Source organism: Scyliorhinus torazame, chromosome 11 (assembly GCF_047496885.1).
Source record: "Scyliorhinus torazame isolate Kashiwa2021f chromosome 11, sScyTor2.1, whole genome shotgun sequence".
NCBI classification, from domain to species: Eukaryota; Metazoa; Chordata; class Chondrichthyes; order Carcharhiniformes; family Scyliorhinidae; genus Scyliorhinus; species Scyliorhinus torazame.
In genome coordinates, this window is record NC_092717.1 from 183,296,969 (window position 1) to 183,316,432 (window position 19,464).

General features: G+C 45.4%; 1 protein-coding gene across 2 annotated transcripts in view; it reads left to right on the plus strand.

Moving 5' to 3' along the window:
• Positions 1-19,145, plus strand: part of dhx30 (DEAH (Asp-Glu-Ala-His) box helicase 30) — an 88,493-nt gene extending 69,348 nt beyond the window's left edge. For both annotated transcript variants that reach the window (XM_072468122.1, XM_072468121.1), the window contains exons 16-19: positions 5,899-6,056; positions 9,759-9,862; positions 10,743-10,882; positions 17,667-19,145. In XM_072468122.1, coding sequence (XP_072324223.1) covers positions 5,899-6,056; positions 9,759-9,862; positions 10,743-10,882; positions 17,667-17,893 — 629 coding nt within the window. In that variant the 3' untranslated portion in view covers positions 17,894-19,145. The remainder of the gene's footprint in view (positions 1-5,898; positions 6,057-9,758; positions 9,863-10,742; positions 10,883-17,666) is intronic.
• Positions 19,146-19,464: the final 319 nt, after the last annotated feature.

Consider the following 19,464-nt stretch of genomic DNA (forward strand, 5'->3'; position numbering starts at 1 on the left):
AACATTCGCCACTCTCCAATCTTCAGGCACCTCACCTGTGGCTGCCGATGATTCAAATATCTCGGTTAGGGGACCCGCAATTTCCTCCCTAGCCTCCCACAACATCCTGGGATACATTTCATCAGGTCCCGGGGATTTATCTACCTTACAAACAAAGAACAAAGAAATGTACAGCACAGGAACAGGCCCTTCGGCCCTCCAAGCCCGTGCCGACCATACTGCCCGACTAAACTACAATCTTCTACACTTCCTGGGTCCGTATCCTTCTATTCCCATCCTATTCATATATTTGTCAAGATGCCCCTTAAATGTCCCTATCGTCCCTGCTTCCACTACCTCCTCCGGTAGTGAGTTCCAGGCACCCACTACCCTCTGCGTAAAAAAACTTGCCTCGTACATCTACTCTAAACCTTGCCCCTCTCACCTTAAACCTATGCCCTCTACCCTGGGGAAAAGCCTCTGACTATCCACTCTGTCTATGCCCCTCATAATTTTGTATACCTCTATCAGGTCGCCCCTCAACCTCCTTCGTTCCAGTGAGAACAAACCGAGTTTATTCAATCGCTCCTCATAGCTTATGCCCTCCATACCAGGCAACATTCTGGTAAATCTCTTCTGCACCCTCTCTAAAGCCTCCACATCCTTCTGGTAGTGTGGCGACCAGAATTGAACACTATACTCCAAGTGTGGCCTAACTAAGGTTCTATACAGCTGCAACATGACTTGCCAATTCTTATACTCAGTGCCCCGGCCAATGAAGTCAAGCATGCCGTATGCCTTCTTGACTACCTTCTCCACCTGTGTTGCCCCTTTCAATGACCTGTGGACCTGTACTCCTAGATCTCTTTGACTTTCAATACTCTTGAGGGTTCTACCATTCACTGTATATTCCCTACCTGCATTAGCCCTTCCAAAATGCATTACCTCACATTTGTCCGGATTAAACTCCATCTGCCATCTCTCCGCCCAAGTCTCCAGACAATCTAAATCCTGCTGTATCCTCAGACAGTCCTCATCGCTATCCGCAATTCCACCAACCTTTGTGTCGTCTGCAAACTTACTAATCAGACCAGTTACATTTTCCTCCAAATCATTTATATATACTACAAAGAGCAAAGGTCCCAGCACTGATCCCTGTGGAACACCACTGGTCACAGCCCTCCAATTAGAAAAGCATCCCTCCATTGCTACCCTCTGCCTTCTATGGCCTAGCCAGTTCTGTATCCACCTTGCCAGTTCACCCCTGATCCCGTGTGACTTCACCTTTTGTACTAGTCTACCATGAGGGACCTTGTCAAAGGCCTTACTGAAGTCCATATAGACAACATCTACTGCCCTACCTGCATCAATCATCTTAGTGACCTCCTCGAAAAACTCTATCAAGTTAGTGAGACACGACCATCCCCTTCACAAAACCGTGCTGCCTCTCACTAATACGTCCATTTGCTTCCAAATGGGAGTAGATCCTGTCTCGAAGAATTCTCTCCAGTAATTTCCCTACCACTGAAGTAAGGCTCACCGGCCTGTAGTTCCCGGGATTATCCTTGCTACCCTTCTTAAACAGAGGAACAACATTGGCTATTCTCCAGTCCTCCGGGACATCCCCTGAAGACAGCGAGGATCCAAAGATTTCTGTCAAGGCCTCAGCAATTTCCTCTCCAGCCTCCTTCAGTATTCTGGGGTAGATCCCATCCGGCCCTGGGGACTTATCTACCTTAATATTTTTTAAGACACCCAACACCTCGTCTTTTTGGATCACAATGTGACCCAGGCTATCTACACCCCCTTCTCCAGACTCAACATCTACCAATTCCTTCTCTTTGGTGAATACTGATGCAAAGTATTCATTTAGTACCTCGCCCATTTCCTCTGGCTCCACACATAGATTCCCTTGCCTATCCTTCAGTGAGCCAACCCTTTCCCTGGCTACCCTCTTGCTTTTTATGTACGTGTAAAAAGCCTTGGGATTTTCCTTAACCCTATTTGCCAATGACTTTTCATGACCCCTTCTAGCCCTCCTGACTCCTTGCTTAAGTTCCTTCCTACTTTCCTTATATGCCACACAGGCTTCGTCTGTTCCCAGCCTTTTAGCCCTGACAAATGCCTCCTTTTTCTTTTTGACGAGGCCTACAATATCACTCGTCATCCAAGGTTCCCGAAAATTGCCGTATTTATCTTTCTTCCTCACAGGAACATGCCTGTCCTGTATTCCTTTCAACTGACACTTGAAAGCCTCCCACATGTCAGATGTTGATTTGCCCTCAAACATCCGCCCCCAATCTATGTTCTTCAGTTCCCGCCTAATATTGTTATAATTAGCCTTCCCCCAATTTAGCACATTCATCCTCGGACCACTCTTATCCTTGTCCACCAGTACTTTAAAACTTACTGAATTGTGGTCACTGTTACCGAAATGCTCCCCTACTGAAACATCTACCACCTGGCCGGGCTCATTCCCCAATACCAGGTCCAGTACCGCCCCTTCCCTAGTTGGACTGTTTACATATTGTTTTAAGAAGCCATCCTGGATGCTCCTTACAAACTCCGCCCCGTCTAAGCTCCTGGCACTAAGTGAGTCCCAGTCAATACTGGGGAAGTTGAAGTCTCCCATCACCACAACCCTGTTGTTTTTACTCTTTTCCAAAATCTGTCTACCTATCTGCTCCTCTATCTCCCGCTGGCTGTTGGGAGGCCTGTAGTATACCCCCAACATTGTGACTGCACCCTTCTTATTCCTGATCTCTACCCATATAGCCTCACTGCCCTCTGAGGTGTCCTCTCGCAGTATAGCTGTGATATTCTCCCGAACAAGTAGCGCAACTCCGCCTCCCCTTTTACATCCCCCTCTATCCCGCCTGAAACATCTAAATCCTGGAACGTTTAGCTGCCAATCCTGCCCTTCCCTCAACCAGGTCTCTGTAATGGCAACAACATCATAGTTCCAAGTAGTAATCCAAGCTCTAAGTTCATCTGCCTTACCCGTAATGCTCCTTGCATTAAAACATATGCACTTCAGGCCACCAGACCCGCTGTGTTCAGCAACTTCTCCCCGTCTGCTCTGCCTCAGAGCCACACTGTCCCTATTCCCTAGTTCTCCCTCAATGCTCTCACCTTCTGACCTATTGCTCCCGTGCCCACCCCCCTGCCATACTAGTTTAAACCCTCCCGTGTGACACTAGCAAACCTCGCGGCCAGGATATTTATGCCTCTCCGGTTTAGATGCAACCCGTCCATCTTATACAGGTCACACCTGCCCCGGAAGAGCTCCCAGTGGTCCAGATAACGGAAACCCTCCCTCCTACACCAGCTGTTTAGCCACGTGTTTGTCTGCTCTATCTTCCTATTTCTAGCCTCACTGGCACGTGGCACAGGGAGTAATCCCGAGATTACAACCCTCGAGGTCCTGTCTTTTAACTTTCTGCCTAGCTCCCTGAACTCCTGCTGCAGGACCTCATGCCCCTTCCTGCCTATGTCGTTAGTACCAATATGTACAACGACCTCTGCCTGTTTGCCCTCCCCCTTCAGGATTCCCTCTACCCGTTCGGAGACATCCTGGACCCTGGCACCAGGGAGGCAACATACCATCCTGGAGTCTCTTTCACGTCCACAGAAGCGCCTATCTGTGCCCCTGACTATAGAGTCCCCTATTACTATTACTCTTCTGCGCTTTGACCCTCCCTTCTGAACATCAGAGCCAGCCGTGGTGCCACTGCTCTGGCTGCTGCTGTTTTCCCCGATACGCCATCCCCCCCGACAGTATCCAAAGGGGTATATCTGTTCGAGAGGGGGACAACCACAGGGGATTCCTGCACTGACTGCCTGCCCTTTCTGGTGGTCACCCATTTCTCTGCCTGCACCTTGGGTGTGACCACATTTACATAACTGCGATCTATGACGCTTTCCGCAACCTTGATGCGCTTTAAGACTTCCAGCACCTCCTCCTCTGTAATATGCACACTTCTCAAGACATCACTATTTATTTCCCTTAGTTTCCTAACATCCATGCCTTTCTCCACCGTGAATACCGATGAGAAATATTCATTCAGGATCTCACCCAACTCTTGTGGCTCTGCACATAGATGTCCTTGTTGATCCTTAAGAGGCCCGACTCTGTCCCGAGTTACTCTTTTCCCCTTTATGTATCTGTAGAATCTCTTTGGATTCTCCCTTGCATTATTTGCCAAAGCAATTTCATGTCCCCTTTTTGTCCTCCTGATTTCCCTCTTAACTCTATTTCGACAATCTCTATACTCTTCAAGGGATCCACTTGATCCCAGTTGCTTATGTACGTCATATGCCTCCTTCTTCTTTTTGACCAGAGTCTCAATATCTCGAGTCATCCAGGGTTCCCTACTTCTACCAGCCTTGCCCTTCACTCTAAAGGGAATGTGCTTACCCTGCACCCTGGTTAACACATTTTTAAAAGCCTCCCATTTACCAGCCGTCCCTTTGCCTGCCAATAGTCTCCCCCAATCTACCTCTGCAAGTTCCTGTCTGATACCATCAAAATTGGCCTTGCCCCAATTAAGAATTTTAACTCTTGGGCCAGACCTATCATTCTCCATTGTTGATTCTGTGTTGATTCTGCTTATTCATATTATGATTTTCCAAGTGCCCTGTTAGCACATCCCTAATAATAGAATCAAGCATTTCCCCTCCTGCTGACATTAGGCTAACTGGCCTGTTTCCTCTCTTCCTCCTTTCTTCCCTAGTGGGGCTTTGTTTGATATCATCTAATCTTGGAACTATCCTAGAATTGAAAAGATTCTGAAAGATCAAAACTTATGCATCCAATATCTCTTCACCTTTCTCTTTTCAAACCCTAGGATGCAGGTAGTCAGGTCCAGGGGATTTGTTGCCACTTAGTTCCATTAATTTCTCTAGTACTTAGTTTTTTTAAAGCATATTGATTTCTTTAAGCTCCTCATTTTTGCTGGAGCCTCGGTCTCCCCATTATTTCCCCAAATTTGTTGTCTTTTACCTTGACAGATATAAAATATTTGTTTAATGTCTGCCATTTCTTTAATCCTCATTATAATTTCAACTGTCTCTGCCTTTGTGGGCCCACATTTGCTTTTACTAATCTCTTCCTACTTACATACTTATAGACATTCTTGGAAGTCTGTGTTTATGTTTCTTGATTGTCTACTTTTCTATTCTCACTGAAGTGTATGTTACAACAGGCCCTTTATCCCTTCTCTATCTGCTCTTCTGGAAGACTTCAGAAATTGAAATGGATTAGCGAGGCTCTGATTCTGGACACAGTTTATTGTCGGAAATATTGCACAATTCCGGCGTCTCAAATTACCACTGGCACCTTGTTAATCAGGTTTAGTTTCTAACGTTTTCCAAAAACTCCGGAGGGCAGGTTGTAATTTCTTTGGAGTACTTTGTTTAGCTATATGCATTCCATGTGGGGATATTTATTTTGCAGAATGTTCAGTGATGTTTTAGCAGGGATAAAGGAGATTGAGCTCCGATGACAATGGTAAAGTTAACAAAAGTGGCAAAAGAGGGGTTTAAACTAATCAAAGCACCTGAACAGGAAAGATGGTGAATCTAAAATGATGAAGACACAATGACAGAATTTGAACTGAACCAGCTAAAGTGAGGGATGTGTGAATGTAGATTAAAAGGGAGATAAAAGAGTATGGGGTTAAAAATATAGATTACCCCAGCAGCCTGCATGGACCTAATGGCTGTAGCCCCTTACTAAATTTGGGATATCCATAATAAATTAGCGTTCATTTTCATTGTCTTTTTATCTCCGTCTTATTTTAGTCATTATAACCTGTTTAATTTTGATTTTAATTCTGCAATTAAATGCATTAATTATATTTAATTAATTTAATTATTTTCCTAAACTAACATGAAACTGTTTGTGCTCTGTTGGCCCAGGATTGATTCTGCAGTTCTCTGAAAATGTTTACAATGCTTTCTTGGTGTCGAATCCTTCGGACAGCACACGTTCCTACTCCTTGTGTAACCAGTACAGTGGGGAGGAAGAACTGATTAAAGGTGTGCTACTTGCTGGCCTGTACCCCAACTTTATCCAGGTGAGAAAGAGAAGCCCCAAGCGTCAGGCTTGATGTGGCTATAATATGTACTTATATTTGTGTAACACCTTTTAATATAAAGAAAAGTCAACAATATGTATGAGGGATGGATGTTAAAGTCAGGAAAGAAGAGAGATCGAGAGGGATAGTAACCGTGCAAAAGCAGGGAAGGAAAAGCGAAGCATTTCTGAAGTGTGTTCAGGAGGATTTTCTAGATTAGTATGTTTTGGACCAACAAGGAAGGAGGCATTGCTGGAGCTGGTTTTGGGGGAAAAGTTTGATCGTACAAGTAAGAACTCAACTGAATATAGAACATTTCAAGGGCGAGTGAAAAAAGTAATGAGATGCAAAGAGAGAGTATGAGATGAGACTGGCAGCTAACATAAAACAGAATCCAAAAGTCTTCTATATGCATATAAATAGTAAAAGAAGGTTAGGACTGACTAGGGACAAAAAAGGGGATTTCTATATGGTGGTAGAAGACATGGCTGAGGAACTAAATGTGGACTTTGCCTCTGTCTTTATCAAGGAAGATGCTACCAGTGCCATGGTGAAAGAGGAGTTAGTTGAGACACTGGATGGACTAAAACTTGATAAAGAGTAGGCATTAGAAAAGCTGACTGCACTTCAGGTTGAGATAAGATGCACCAAAGGATATTGAGAAGTAAGGGTAAATATTGCAGAAGACTAACCTTAATCTTCCAATTCTCCTCGGATTCTGGGGAGCGCGGGGATTATTGATGTGGAATACATGGACTTCCAAAAGGCAGGTGATAAGGTGGCATGTAGCACGTGTGTCAGCAAAATCCCAGGAAATAAAATAATGGCAGCATGGATATTGAAGTTGGTTGAATGTCAGGAAACAGAGTAGTGGTGAATGGTTGTTTTTCAGATTGGAAGACACTATACTATGGGGTTCAGTACTAGGACCACTGATTTTCTTGACCTATATTAATGACCTAGACTTGGATTTGCAAGGCACAATTTCAAACTTTACAGACGAAATAAAACCTGCAAGTTTTATGAACTGTGAAGAGAGTAATGAAGACACATAGACAGGCTGGGGGAACGGGTGGACGAGTGGCAGATTAAACTTAATACAGAGAAGTGTGAAGTAATATATTTTAGTAGGAAGAATGAGGACAGGAAATATAAAATTTCAGACAAAATTCTTTTTCTTTCAATTTAAAGTGCCCAATTGTGTTTTTTTCCAATTAAGTGGCAATTTAGCGTGGCTAATCCACCAACCCTGCACATCTTTGGGTTGTGGGGGTGAGAGACACTCAGACACTGGGGAAAATGTGCAAACTCCACACGGCCAGTGACCCGGGGCTGGGATCGAGCCCAGGTACTCGGCGCCATGAGGCAGCAGTGCTAACCACTGCGCCACTTTGCTGCCCATAAGACACAATTCTAAAGATGCAGAAACAGAGAGACCTGGGGTGTATGTGTACAAAATATTAAAGGTGCGGAAGTGGTTAATAAGGATATTATAGGATCTTAGTTTTATAAATAGAGGCATTGAGCACAATTCTCTGGCCATCTAGCTCTTGAGCAAGAGCATAACGCAGCCGGAGAATCTCTGGAGAGCCGTCTCGCGGACTTCTTGGCAACCTCCGCACCTTGCGGCATTAACCCAAGTCCCGCGAGGCGTTTAATCCGGAACTCTGCCCCAAAAGGGGGGTGAGCAACTGGCGCTCGCGTAAGCAGGTCCTCAACCTACTTAAGACCTCCCTACCCGATATCCACCGGCCGCCCTCGGTTTTCCGACCTTCCCAGGGAGGCTGCAGCTGGGCCCCAATCTACAAGAACATGGACTAGGCAGACCAGCACCCGGGCGGCCAGCGATAGTGCAGGGTGGCCCGCTGGCCCTCCCCCTGGAACTTGGGCACCTTGGCACTGCCACCCTGGCACTGGCAATCTTCCTGTGTGGCACCGCCAAGCTGGCTAGAGCACTGCCTGGGTGTAAAGGTGGCAGTGCAAGGATGCCCAGGTGCTAGGATGGCACTGATAAGTGTCAGAGCCCGATGGGGGCCATGCCCATGAAAGGAAGGTGGGGATGGGTTTGAAGGATGGGTGTGTGCGGGGCAGGAAAGTAGGGGCTGCCTCCAGGAGGTTTGGTGGGTGACGGGTGGGGGTCCTGGAAGGGAGGGGGTGCTGTAAGGGGGTTTGGGGGGGGGGGTTCTGAAGAGGGGGGGGGGGGCTCACAGGGAACCCATAGCGGTGTGTCCTCACTTGGGGGGTGTGGGGTAGTGTCCATATGTGTGGAGTGTGACTTTGCCCATGGGAGGGGGGTTGTAAGCTCACTTAGAGATTGGGGCACCCTTTCAAAACGGCGGCCCGAACTCTGGGTTCAGCTCCACCGTGGTAAAAAAAAATTCTAAGGGCGCGATCTTCCCAAAAGGGAGAAAAGTCCCCGAGCGAGCGCTTTTAGCCTCGTTTTTCCCAGCACTGTAGTGCCAAGAAACACACGGCTATTCAACGCGACTTGCTCTGAATAAAGGGCCTAAACGGGTAACGCGTGGTCGCACATAGCCACGTTTTTGGTTTGGTGTGGTGATGCTGGGTTTCTCAAGCTCCCTGTTCTTGGTGTGCATATAGGTGGCGTAGCATCATTGTCTCATCGTTTGAAGGTGTTCCGCAACTAGTCTGCTGCGTCCTCTGACGTGCGACAACGCAGAATCACCGAGCAGAAACGTATAGCCAAGTTCCGCACGCATGAGTACGGCCTCAACCGGGACCTGGGATTCATGTCGCATTACATTCATCCCCCACCATCTGGCCTGGGCTTGCGAAATCCTACCAACTGTCCTGGCTTGAGACAATTCACACCTCTTTAACCTGGGGTCACCCCTCTCTCTGGACCTGTAAAGACTTAATTACCTGCAAATGCTCGCATTCTAAGCATTGTCTTGCATCTTTGACTTTGTCTATATATATATATATATATGTTTCTGGAACTTACCTTTTCATTCACCTGAGGAAGGAGCAGTGCTCCAAAAGCTAGTGATTTGAAACAAACCTGTTGGACTTTAACCTGGTGTTGTAAGATTCTTACTTAGATTATTGAAGAAGGAAATTAGCTGGGGTTACTGCCTTTGATCGGTCTCCAACTAATGAATTTGGGGATAGGTTCAAGCTTGTCTATAATACCTGCTTTAGGAAGGGGACACTGATATAGATATTAGTTGGGGACAAAACTGCAGATTCACCAGAAGGATATCAGGGCTTAAAGGGTTAAAGTATGCAGACAGATTGGATAAACTTTACTTATTCTCTTAAATTTGAGAGTTTGAATTGGGGTGTTTAAAATGATACCGGGCAGATAGAGAGAGGCTATTTCCTCTTGTGAAAGAGTGAAGAATGAGTGGGCATAATTTTAAAATTAGGTTACATCATTTGCAAGTGAAATAAGAAAGTATTTTTTCTCAATTAGTGAAAATCTGAAACTCTTCCAAAAAAGCTGCAGATGTCAGGTCTATAGGAATTTTCAAGACACAGAAATGATAGATTTTTGTTTGCTAAGGGACATGAAGTAAAGCCTGTTAAATGAAGCTGAGCTACTTATTCAATCATGATTTACCTGAATGGTGCAACAGGTTTAAGGGGTTGAATGGCCAGCTCCTGCTCCTATGTTTTGGGCCTTAGACTGGCTACCCTTTTTAAAAAGCCTGCTTCTTTTTCTCCTGGTTTGCTTTACAGCTGAGACATGGGAAGGTCACCAAAGAAGGAAAGTTTAAACCCAACAGCCTAGTCTACCGTACTAAAAGTGGCCAAGTACTGCTGCACAGGTCTACAGTCAACAGGCAAGTTATGATGTGGGGAGGAAGTGGAGTGATGAAGCTGTTTATTATGTACTAGAAGATCTCTCGTGTCACTGCTTACTTAGATGCATAGCTTTATAAAGCATGGGTTTTGCATCATCTAATGCAAGTTAATAGAAAGCTAATTACATTTTACCTCATTCAACAAAGTGCTCAATCTCAACCATGCTGAGCAGTGGGACTGGCACTGGGGACTGTCGTTGTCCCCATCACTCCTCGGACAGTGCGTAAAGGGAGTTGGTGAATGCAATTACGTGTCCCTAAAAATAAACAACTCTCTGGGTTTGATTAGTTGGTGCTGGTAATGCCCCCAAGTCAACATCAAAAGAAATAGGTATTGTAAAGATTATGTTACTGAACGGGTGATCGAGAGAACAGGAGATCAAATTCCACCAGCGCAGTCTGAGAATTCGAATTCAGTTAAAAAATATGGAAATAAAAAGCTGGTATCAGGAAAAGTGATGATGAAGCTGTCAAATTAATTCACTAATATCCTTCTAGGATGAAAATCTGACCCTACACGCTCTGACCTATAAGTGCCCAATCACACATCAAAGTGGTTATCTAAATGGCCGAGTAAACCACTCGGTCAAACAAACTGCTAAAACAGCACCCACCACCTTCTAAAGAAAACCTAGGGATGGGAAATAAATGCCAGCCTGCCAGAGGTGTTCACATACTGAGAATTGCTACTGTTCGGCTAAGTCACTAAACTGAAGCTCCATCAATCTGCATGTAATGGTGTCAAAGAGGAGCAGGGAGTTCTCTCTTGCCCCTTTTCCAGAGGCCCATCTCAGTGTCAGGAATTTGAATTTTAAACTGTGTTTCTGATCAATGCTAACAGTTTATAATCCACTATCAGGAACGAGGAATCTTTTAAAAGCCGTTGGCTGACCTATTTCACGGCTGTGAAATCCAACGGGAATGTCTTTGTCCGTGACTCCTCCATGGTCCATCCGCTGGCTCTGCTGTTGCTTACAGATTGTGACCTCAATATCAAGGGTAAGTGCTGTGTGGGAGACCTGTTTTACATTTTTGGTAAAGGAGCACATGATTCATTTGCAGGTTATAAAGAGACCTCAGGCTATATAGCGGTGGATGCTTCTGTTAACCAAAGACTGGTTTAAATGGTAATACTTCCACACTTCCTGGAAACTTTTCTAATTAAAAAAATAATAAATTTAGAGTACCCAAATATTTTTTTTTTACAATTTAAGGGCAATTTAGCTTGGCAATCCACCTAATCTGTACATCTTTGGGTTGTGGGGGGTGAAACCCACACAGGCATGGGGAGAATGTGCGAACTCCACACCGACAGTGATCCAGGGCCAGGATTCGAACCTGGGTCCTCAGCGCTGCAGTACCAGTGCTAACCACTGCACCGCATGCCGCCCCAACTTTTATAATTATAAGCAATTCCTGCAAAACTAACCCCCCTGTCAGACTCCATGACTGGAACAGAGGAGACATATAAGCCAACTAAACTCTGCTTCAATTCCTGGGCTTTTGGCACATGCCTGATCTCGGCTTTGGGCAGAGAGGGGCTAGAATTGTCCTTGGTGACCCTGAGCTAGGGAGAGGACAAACCAAGCAGGGTTCCTGCTCTTGATCACCATACAATAACAATGGGTGAGGATAAGAATCTGCTTGATTCAGAGTCTCCCACAGTCAACGTTTGACAACAAATTGTTGTTTTACTGTGCATCGCAAGTGTAATCAGACAAAAATAGATACTGAGCCAAGTTGATAATATTAGGAGCTACCAATGCTCACTGGTCTAGGGTCTTTAATGAGGTGTTGGAGAATTTACTGCACACAAACGCATCTGTGTACAAGTCATAGCCTTCAGAAGATGGGGAAGAGGGAAATATAATTGTGGGCCTCAGCCATGAGAGAATAAGTGATCAGGCCAGGGTTTCAGCCACAAAGAGAACTGCTCTTGGGTTTTAATATTGGTTTATACATTTGAGTGAGTTGCCTGAAGTTCATTGACTTGAAGCCTGGTAATAGGCCAGCTGATTGAGCAACAACGTAAATGTGCTGGTCTTCCAGTTTGTTTCCTCTACAGCTAGTCAAAAATAATCTGCAACCAGAGCCCGACAATCACTCAATGACTTGTTCAATGAACTGCAAAAGGAATGGAAACTAGCTAACAACACATCAGCCTTTAGAAAAGGGCATAGGGATAGCTCAGAGGACCCATAAAATAACCTCCATTGTGGGGCTAAGAAAACACACATGCCAGTGAAGCATAGGCAAGCATCAAATAGGATCAGAATGCAGAATAATGTTAAAACGTCAAAGTTGAGGACACTCGAACTGAATGTATACAGCATCCACAAGAAGGTAGGTGATTTGAAGGCTTGAATAGAGGTAAATGAGTATGATTTAGTTGCCATTATGGAGACGTGGTTACAGGGTGACCAAGAGTGGGAACTGAATATTCAAGGATATTCATGATTTCGGATAGGTAAAACGGAAAAGGAGGTATTGTAGCACTGTTAATAAGGGATGAGATCAGTACATTAGTGAGAGGGATCTTAAATCGAAGTATCAAGATGTAGAATTGTTTTGCGTGGAGTTGAGAAACAGCAAGGGGATCAAACATTGGTGGCAGTTGTTTATTGTAGTGGTAATGTGGGCCCAGTATAAATCAGGAAATTTGAGCTACATATAACATGGGTAATGCTTAATAATGGGTAACTTCAGTTTACATATAGACTGGGTAAACCTTTTGAAAAATATTTTTATTCACCATATTTTCTTCATTTTCGCCATACAAAGACAGAAAACAACAACAAAACCCCAACATTATAAAACCTAAAACATAGACTCGCAATTCAAAAGCGAACCAACCCCCCCCCCCCCCCCCCCCCCCCCCCCCCCAGGCATTCAACAGCAGCCAACTCCCGAAAGTGCATGATAACAAACCCCAAGAATTGTAGAACCCCTCCTTCGCCCCCCCTCAGCTCAAACTTCACCTTCTCCAGGGTCGAAAACTCCAGTAGGTGCCCAAGCCGAGGCACAGGGCGGAGAAGCTGACCTCTAGCCCAACAAGCGATCAGAGAGGCGAGGACGAAAATGTCTGCCCCCGCACCCGCCTGCAACTCGGACCGGTCCGACACCCCGAAAATGGCTTCTAGGGGACCAGAGTCTACATCCAAATGCAACACTCCCGCGATAGTACCAAATCTGGTTTAGCTCAGTGGGCTAGACATCTGGTTTGTGATACAGAACAAGGCCAGCGCGGTACCAGCTTACCCGAACGGGCGCTGGAATGTGGCGACTAGGGGCTTTTCACAGTAACATCATACTTGTGACAATAAAAAAAGGTTAGGTTTAGGTTAAATATCTCCCTCCAAAACCTTTCCAGCTTCAGGCAGGACCAAAACATATGAACATGGTTTGTGGGGCCCCTCTCACATCGCTCACAGACATCCTTTACCCCCTCAAACAGCCCACTCATCCTTGATTTTGTGAGGTGCGCCCTGTACAGTTGTATCAGTCCCAACCTCACACACGAGGTTGAGACATTCACCCTTCGCAGCACAACACACCACAATTATTAATCACCCACCCTCCACCCAGCACTTCCTCCCATTTCACCGTAACCCCCTACATGGACACCCTACCCTCCTCCAGAATCCTCCCATAAATCGCAGATACCACCCCTTCTCCAATCCCCCCCTACCGACAGTACTGCCTCCAACGAGGAGGCCAGCATTATTGGGAAGGTTGGGAAAACCTTCCTTGCAAAATCTCGAACCTGCAGTTGCCTAAACTCTTCCCCCTACGCCAACCCGTACTTCTCTTCCAGCTTCTCCAAGCACGCAAATCGTCGCCCAAGAAACAGATCCTTAATTTCCTTAACCCGCCTCTTCCATCTCCGAAACCTCTCATCCATTCTCCCGGCTTAAACCCATGATTCCCCCGACCCAGCCCCCAGCTTAGAGTTCTGCTAAAACTGCCTCCAGATCTTCAAAGTGGCCACTACCACCCGACAGCCCAAATACTTCCCCGCGCCATCAGGAGCAGCGCTGTTGCCAGTGCCCTCAACCCCGAGCACCTCCACAAGCCCTCCTCCATCTTAAACCACCGGGACTCTGCACACACCCTCCCCCCGGCACCTTCTCAGCATTCGCCGGCCAGTAATAGTACAGTAACTGTAGGAGGCCTAGCCCCCCCCCCACCCCCCACCCCCTTGCCTGCCGCACTATCTGCAAGACGACCCTCCTGACCACCTACACCCCCACCCCCAAAAAATAAACAAAGTAACCAATTTGTTCACCTCTTTGAAGAAGGATTTCGGTTGAAAGACCGGCAGGCCCTGAATTAGGAACAGAAATTGCGGTAACACATTCATTTTAACTGCTTGCACCCGACCCGCCAACGACAGAGGGAGGTTGCCCACCTTTCCAAATCGGCCTACACCTTCCCCACCAAACTAATAAAATTATATCTTCGAAGCCCACCCCAGTCCCGTGCCACTTGCACCCCCAAGTACCTAAAGTGGGTTGCCGCAGATGAAGTGGCCCCCCCCACACCTGCTCCCACCTCCGGCTGGGAAACTATAAAATACTCACTCTTGCCGAGTTCAATTTATACCCCGAGAACGACCCAAATCTTTGGAGCAGCTCCATTATATCCCCACCGATGTGCCCAGCTTTGAAATGTACAGTAACAGATCATCAGCATATAAGGATACCCTATGCTCCACTTGTTCCCTCGCTCCCCCTCTCACTATCCCATTCCACAACCCCGAGTTCCTTTGCGCAATGGCCAAAGGTTCTATAGCGAATGCAAACAACAGGAAGGACGTAGGAGACTCCTGCCTCGTACCCCGGTGCAGAGCAAAGTACCCCATATTATAGGGGACCCAGCAAAGATCCTTTGGACACTGGACACCGGCTTCCAGACACTAAAGCAGCCGTCTGGCATCACCCTCTGTCTCTTACAGCAAAGCCAATTTTGAATCCACCGTATCAAGTTACCCTGCATCCCATGTGCATTTATTTGCCTTCTTAATAAGTCTCCCATGTGGGATCTTCCTGAAATCCAACTGCACCCAAGGTGGCTCATCACGTACCTAAATGTGCCATTACCATCAAGACAGGGTCCTGTTCAAGGAGGAATGCAGGAGAACATGTCAGAGCAGCACCAGGCATTCCTGAAGATGAGATGCTACAACACAGGACGATGCTAAACTGCAGAAGTAGCATGAAATAGGCAAGGAAAAATTATCTGACAACCAATGGATCAGGTCAAAGCTCTGCAGTCCTGCTACAACCATTTATGAATAGTGGTAGACCAGCAACTAACTGAAGGTGGAGACTCCACAAACATCCCCAATGATAGGGGAGCCCAGCATGTCAGTGCAAAAGACAAGCATTTGTAACCTCTTTAGCCAGAAATGTTGAGTGAATAATCCATTTTCGCCTCTTTCTGACATTGTCAGCAATACAGAGACCAGTTTTTAGATAGTATGATTCATTCCATGTGGTGTAATGTGGCAGCAGTGGAGAGAGTGGATGTTTGAGCTGATGGATGGGGTCCCAAACAAGTAGGTTGAAAGCACTGGATTCAGGAACGGCTGTGGACCCTGACAACACACTGAGGTGGTGCTCCAAAACAAGACCAAGCCAAGCTGTTCCGACCCAGCTACAACACTGGCAACTACCTGACAATGTGGAAATTTGTTCACAAAAAGCCAATCGGTCAATTACCGGCCAATCATCTACTCTGGATCATCAGCAAAGTGATGGAAAATACTATCAGGTGGCACTTGGAGCTCCCCGATGCTCAGTTTGATTTCCATGGGGGCTCTGCTCCAAACCTCATTCCAGCCCTGGTCCAAACAGGGACGAAACAGCTGAATTTGAGAGATGAGTCACAGACCTTGACATCAAGGACCGGATGTGGTATTAAGGAGCATTTAACTCCGTGGGAATTAAGGAAAAAAACTCTCCACTAGGTTGAGTCAACTTAGTATAAAGCAAGAAGGTGGTGGTTGTTGAAGGTCACTCATCTCAAGACTGTGTTCTAGGCCCAAATATCAATTAGGCTTCATCAATGATCTTGCCTCCACCATAAGATCTCCAGTGGGCAGTGGAAAGATGCGAGGCCCCCAAGCGTGGAATCCTGGATCAGCGATATGGCAGGGTTCATTAAATTGGAGAGGGCGAAATTCGCCTCGAGAGGGTCGGTACAAGGGTTCTTTAGGCGGTGGCAACCGTTCTTAGACTTTCTGGCAGAACGATAGACATTGGTCAATGGCAGCAGCAGCTCGGGGGTGGGGGGGTTTTACTTTATTTTTGTTTATGTTATTTACACTGGAGAGTCTGAGGGGGTGTATACACCTGTTGTGTTAAGTCGGGGTGTTAATGTTAATTTATTATTTATGTACAGGAGGGGAGGGGCTTGGGGGGTTGCTTTTTTAGATTGTGTTTTGTACTTAACCCTGTTGGGTTCTTTTTTTTTCTCATTTTGTTATTGATATTTTATGAAAAGCTTTAATAAAAATGATTTAAAAAAAAAAAAAAAGATCTGAGTGGGGATGTTTGCTAATGATTGCACACCATTCAGCACCACTTGTAATTCCTCAGACACCGAGACAATCTGTGTCCATATGCAGTATGACTTTCTGGCTTGGGCTGATAAGGGGAAAGTAACATTCGTACCACAAGTGCCAAGAAATGAGAGAATTCAACAAGAGAGAATCTAACGGAGGGTGGAGGAGGGGGGTTAATCATTGACCAGCAAATGAGCGGACCAGCCACATAAATACTGTGATCACAAAAGCAGGTCAGAGGCTGGTAATTATACAGCGAGTAACTTGCTTCCTGACTCCCCAAAACGTGTTGTCCATCGACAAGTCATGAGTGTGGCGGAATACTCTCTGCTTACCTGGATGAGTGCAGCACTAACAACACTCGAAGCTTAACGCCATCCAGGACACAGCAGTCTGCTTGATTGGCACCCCATCACCACCCTAAACATTTATTCCCTCCACTGCTGCCGCACAGTTGCATCGGTGTGTTCTATCTACAAGATTCACTGCAGCAACTCACCAAGCTTCCTTCAAAAGCCCACAATCTTTACTATAAAGAACAAGGGCAGCACCACCTGCAAGTTCCCCTCCAACTCGCACACCATTCTGACTTGGAACAATATCACTGTTCCTTCACTTTTACTGGGGCAGTATCCCTGAACCCCCTCACAAGCCTTACTGTAGGCGTACCTACACCACATGAACTCTGGCAGTTCAAGAAGGTGGTTCACCATCACCTTCTCAAGGACAACAAAGGCTGACCTTGCCGGTCGCGCTCACATCCCATGAACAAATTAAAAAACCTTCAGGCTTTGTTGGCAGTGAGCCAACAGTACAGTGTACTGGGGTGAGGGAGCTCTTCAAAAACAGTGATTCACAAATGGAATAGACTGCAGGATAGATCAGCAGAGGCGAAAAGACCAGGCCTTAATTATTCAAAAGCTGCACTGGGAGAACCTGAGGCTGATTCTGGATAGGGGAATTAATATGAGTTGAATGAGCTCCCTATGTGCAAGTGTTTTGAGGGTGAAGAACTGGCAAATGATGTGATGAGGCTACCTGAGAATCGTACTGTGTAACAGAAATATGTTTTGGCTTTGCTGTAGTCTTTGAGTGACTGTTGACAAAAACAGCCCACTGTAGTCTGGAAGATGAATCTTGTAAAGAATTTACTTCTTAATAAAATGGTCTGAGGCTCTGCATTCCTTATGTTTGAATTTAGCTTCAATTCTTTTTCAGGGGATGGTGACTCAGTGCAGCTCACACTCGCTGACTCTAACCTCTTACAACTCGATCTGGACTCGAAGACTGCCTGCTTGCTATGCAGCTTCCGCACAGCGGTGCACAAGATGGTAGAAAACTGCCTGCATCATGAGCTCCCAGAAACTTCCTCCAATCTGCGCAAGGAGCATGGGGAAGTGTTATCATTGCTTGTGGAGCTCTTGAACTGCTGGCCAACAGTGTGAAGGGTTCACTAAGAGGAGGGTAGGTGGGCGATTGTATTGTATTCTGTATCAGAATTGCCTGACACAATGTACAAAAAAATGAAATATATATCTGCTGTATTTAATGCTTTTGAGAGATTAAAACTGCTCTCACCTCTCTGCGAAATTACTTGAAACTGATGGGCTGACAAGTCTATCATCTCAGATAATTTATAACTGATGTTTATAATGGATTGTGTGTAAAACTGTAATCAGAATAATCTTATTGAGTGAAGGCTGAAGAAGGTGGGTGACATGTTTCTGTATGGATCCATATTTAAAAAGTATACTTTTGTCAACATGTTTTTTGTCTTTTTTTAAACTTGCTTTTCTGCACACCGTGAGTTATTGGTGGCATTTTGGCCTCCAGGTTGAGACCGAGTCAGAGGGTTCATTCTACACTCCGGTTTTTCAGCACTATTGATGACAGTGTGGCCAACCTCCCTCAATTAACACCACCAGCAAAAAAAAGTCATTTGTCTCATTGATTGTTTTTTGAAAATCTTTTGAGTTTGAAAGATTCCCACTAATTACCATAAACAGGTTGTATAGTTTCTTGGTTTGTTATTTTAGCACACCAGCTAATGAATTTTCATAATTTGCAGCAGGCATTATTCTACCAACACAATTAAAAGGAGGCAGGCATAAATTTTAGGTCAATGCCTGCACCAATAAAAATAGTGCACAGAAGAAATTTAAATCATCCATTCACTTTGGGCTGAAAGCAAGTTCCATATTTAGCTGATGACACTTTTACTGCTGGCAAGAGGGTGATCTAATTTTTGGCTTTGGTTGTGCAAGATCTTTTTTCAGGTCTGGGCACTGGTAATTCCAAAAATGGATCACAGTCCCTTATGACCAGAGTGCAGCCTTTTACTGTCACAACTACGTCAAGGATCAGGGACTGATAGAGGATCGTAAACCAGAATTCCCAATTATTGAAATATCTCACGCACTGTCAAGTGTGTTCCCTCTTTGAAAAGCACATGCTGTAACCATACAAGCTCGCTATTTATCTGGCTGTTAGGTTTGGTGTATCTCAGCTTGAAAGCAGACCTAGCTTTCTTGCATTTCTGTATCTTCCTTCTAAAACACTGCTCATCTACTCTGTTAAAATTGAATTCACTCATACATATTTCATCACGATTGATGTTAAAACAGACTTATTCTCTATTATTTGCAAAAGTAAGCTGTCATGTAGTGAACTGCAAGAAATAAATAACTTGTATTTATATAGTGCCTCAAAGATCTCACAACATCCAATTGCACTTCACAGCTTTTGGAAGTGCAATCAATGTTATTGGGGAACACAGCAGCTAATATGTTCACAGCTAAACTGAGTGAGACACCTCATGTGATAGATGGATAAACTCCTTGAATTGCTACTTGGAGCTAATCAAAAATTCAGTCCAGCCAAAATCCAAATGGTGAAAGAGTCTTGTGGGGAGCGATGCAGAGCACTCTAACACACATCCCATTTTGTTTTGTTGACTGTGGCCGACCTTGGAAGTTGAAAACCTATCATTTCTTATTGTACAATTGAAGGAATCACA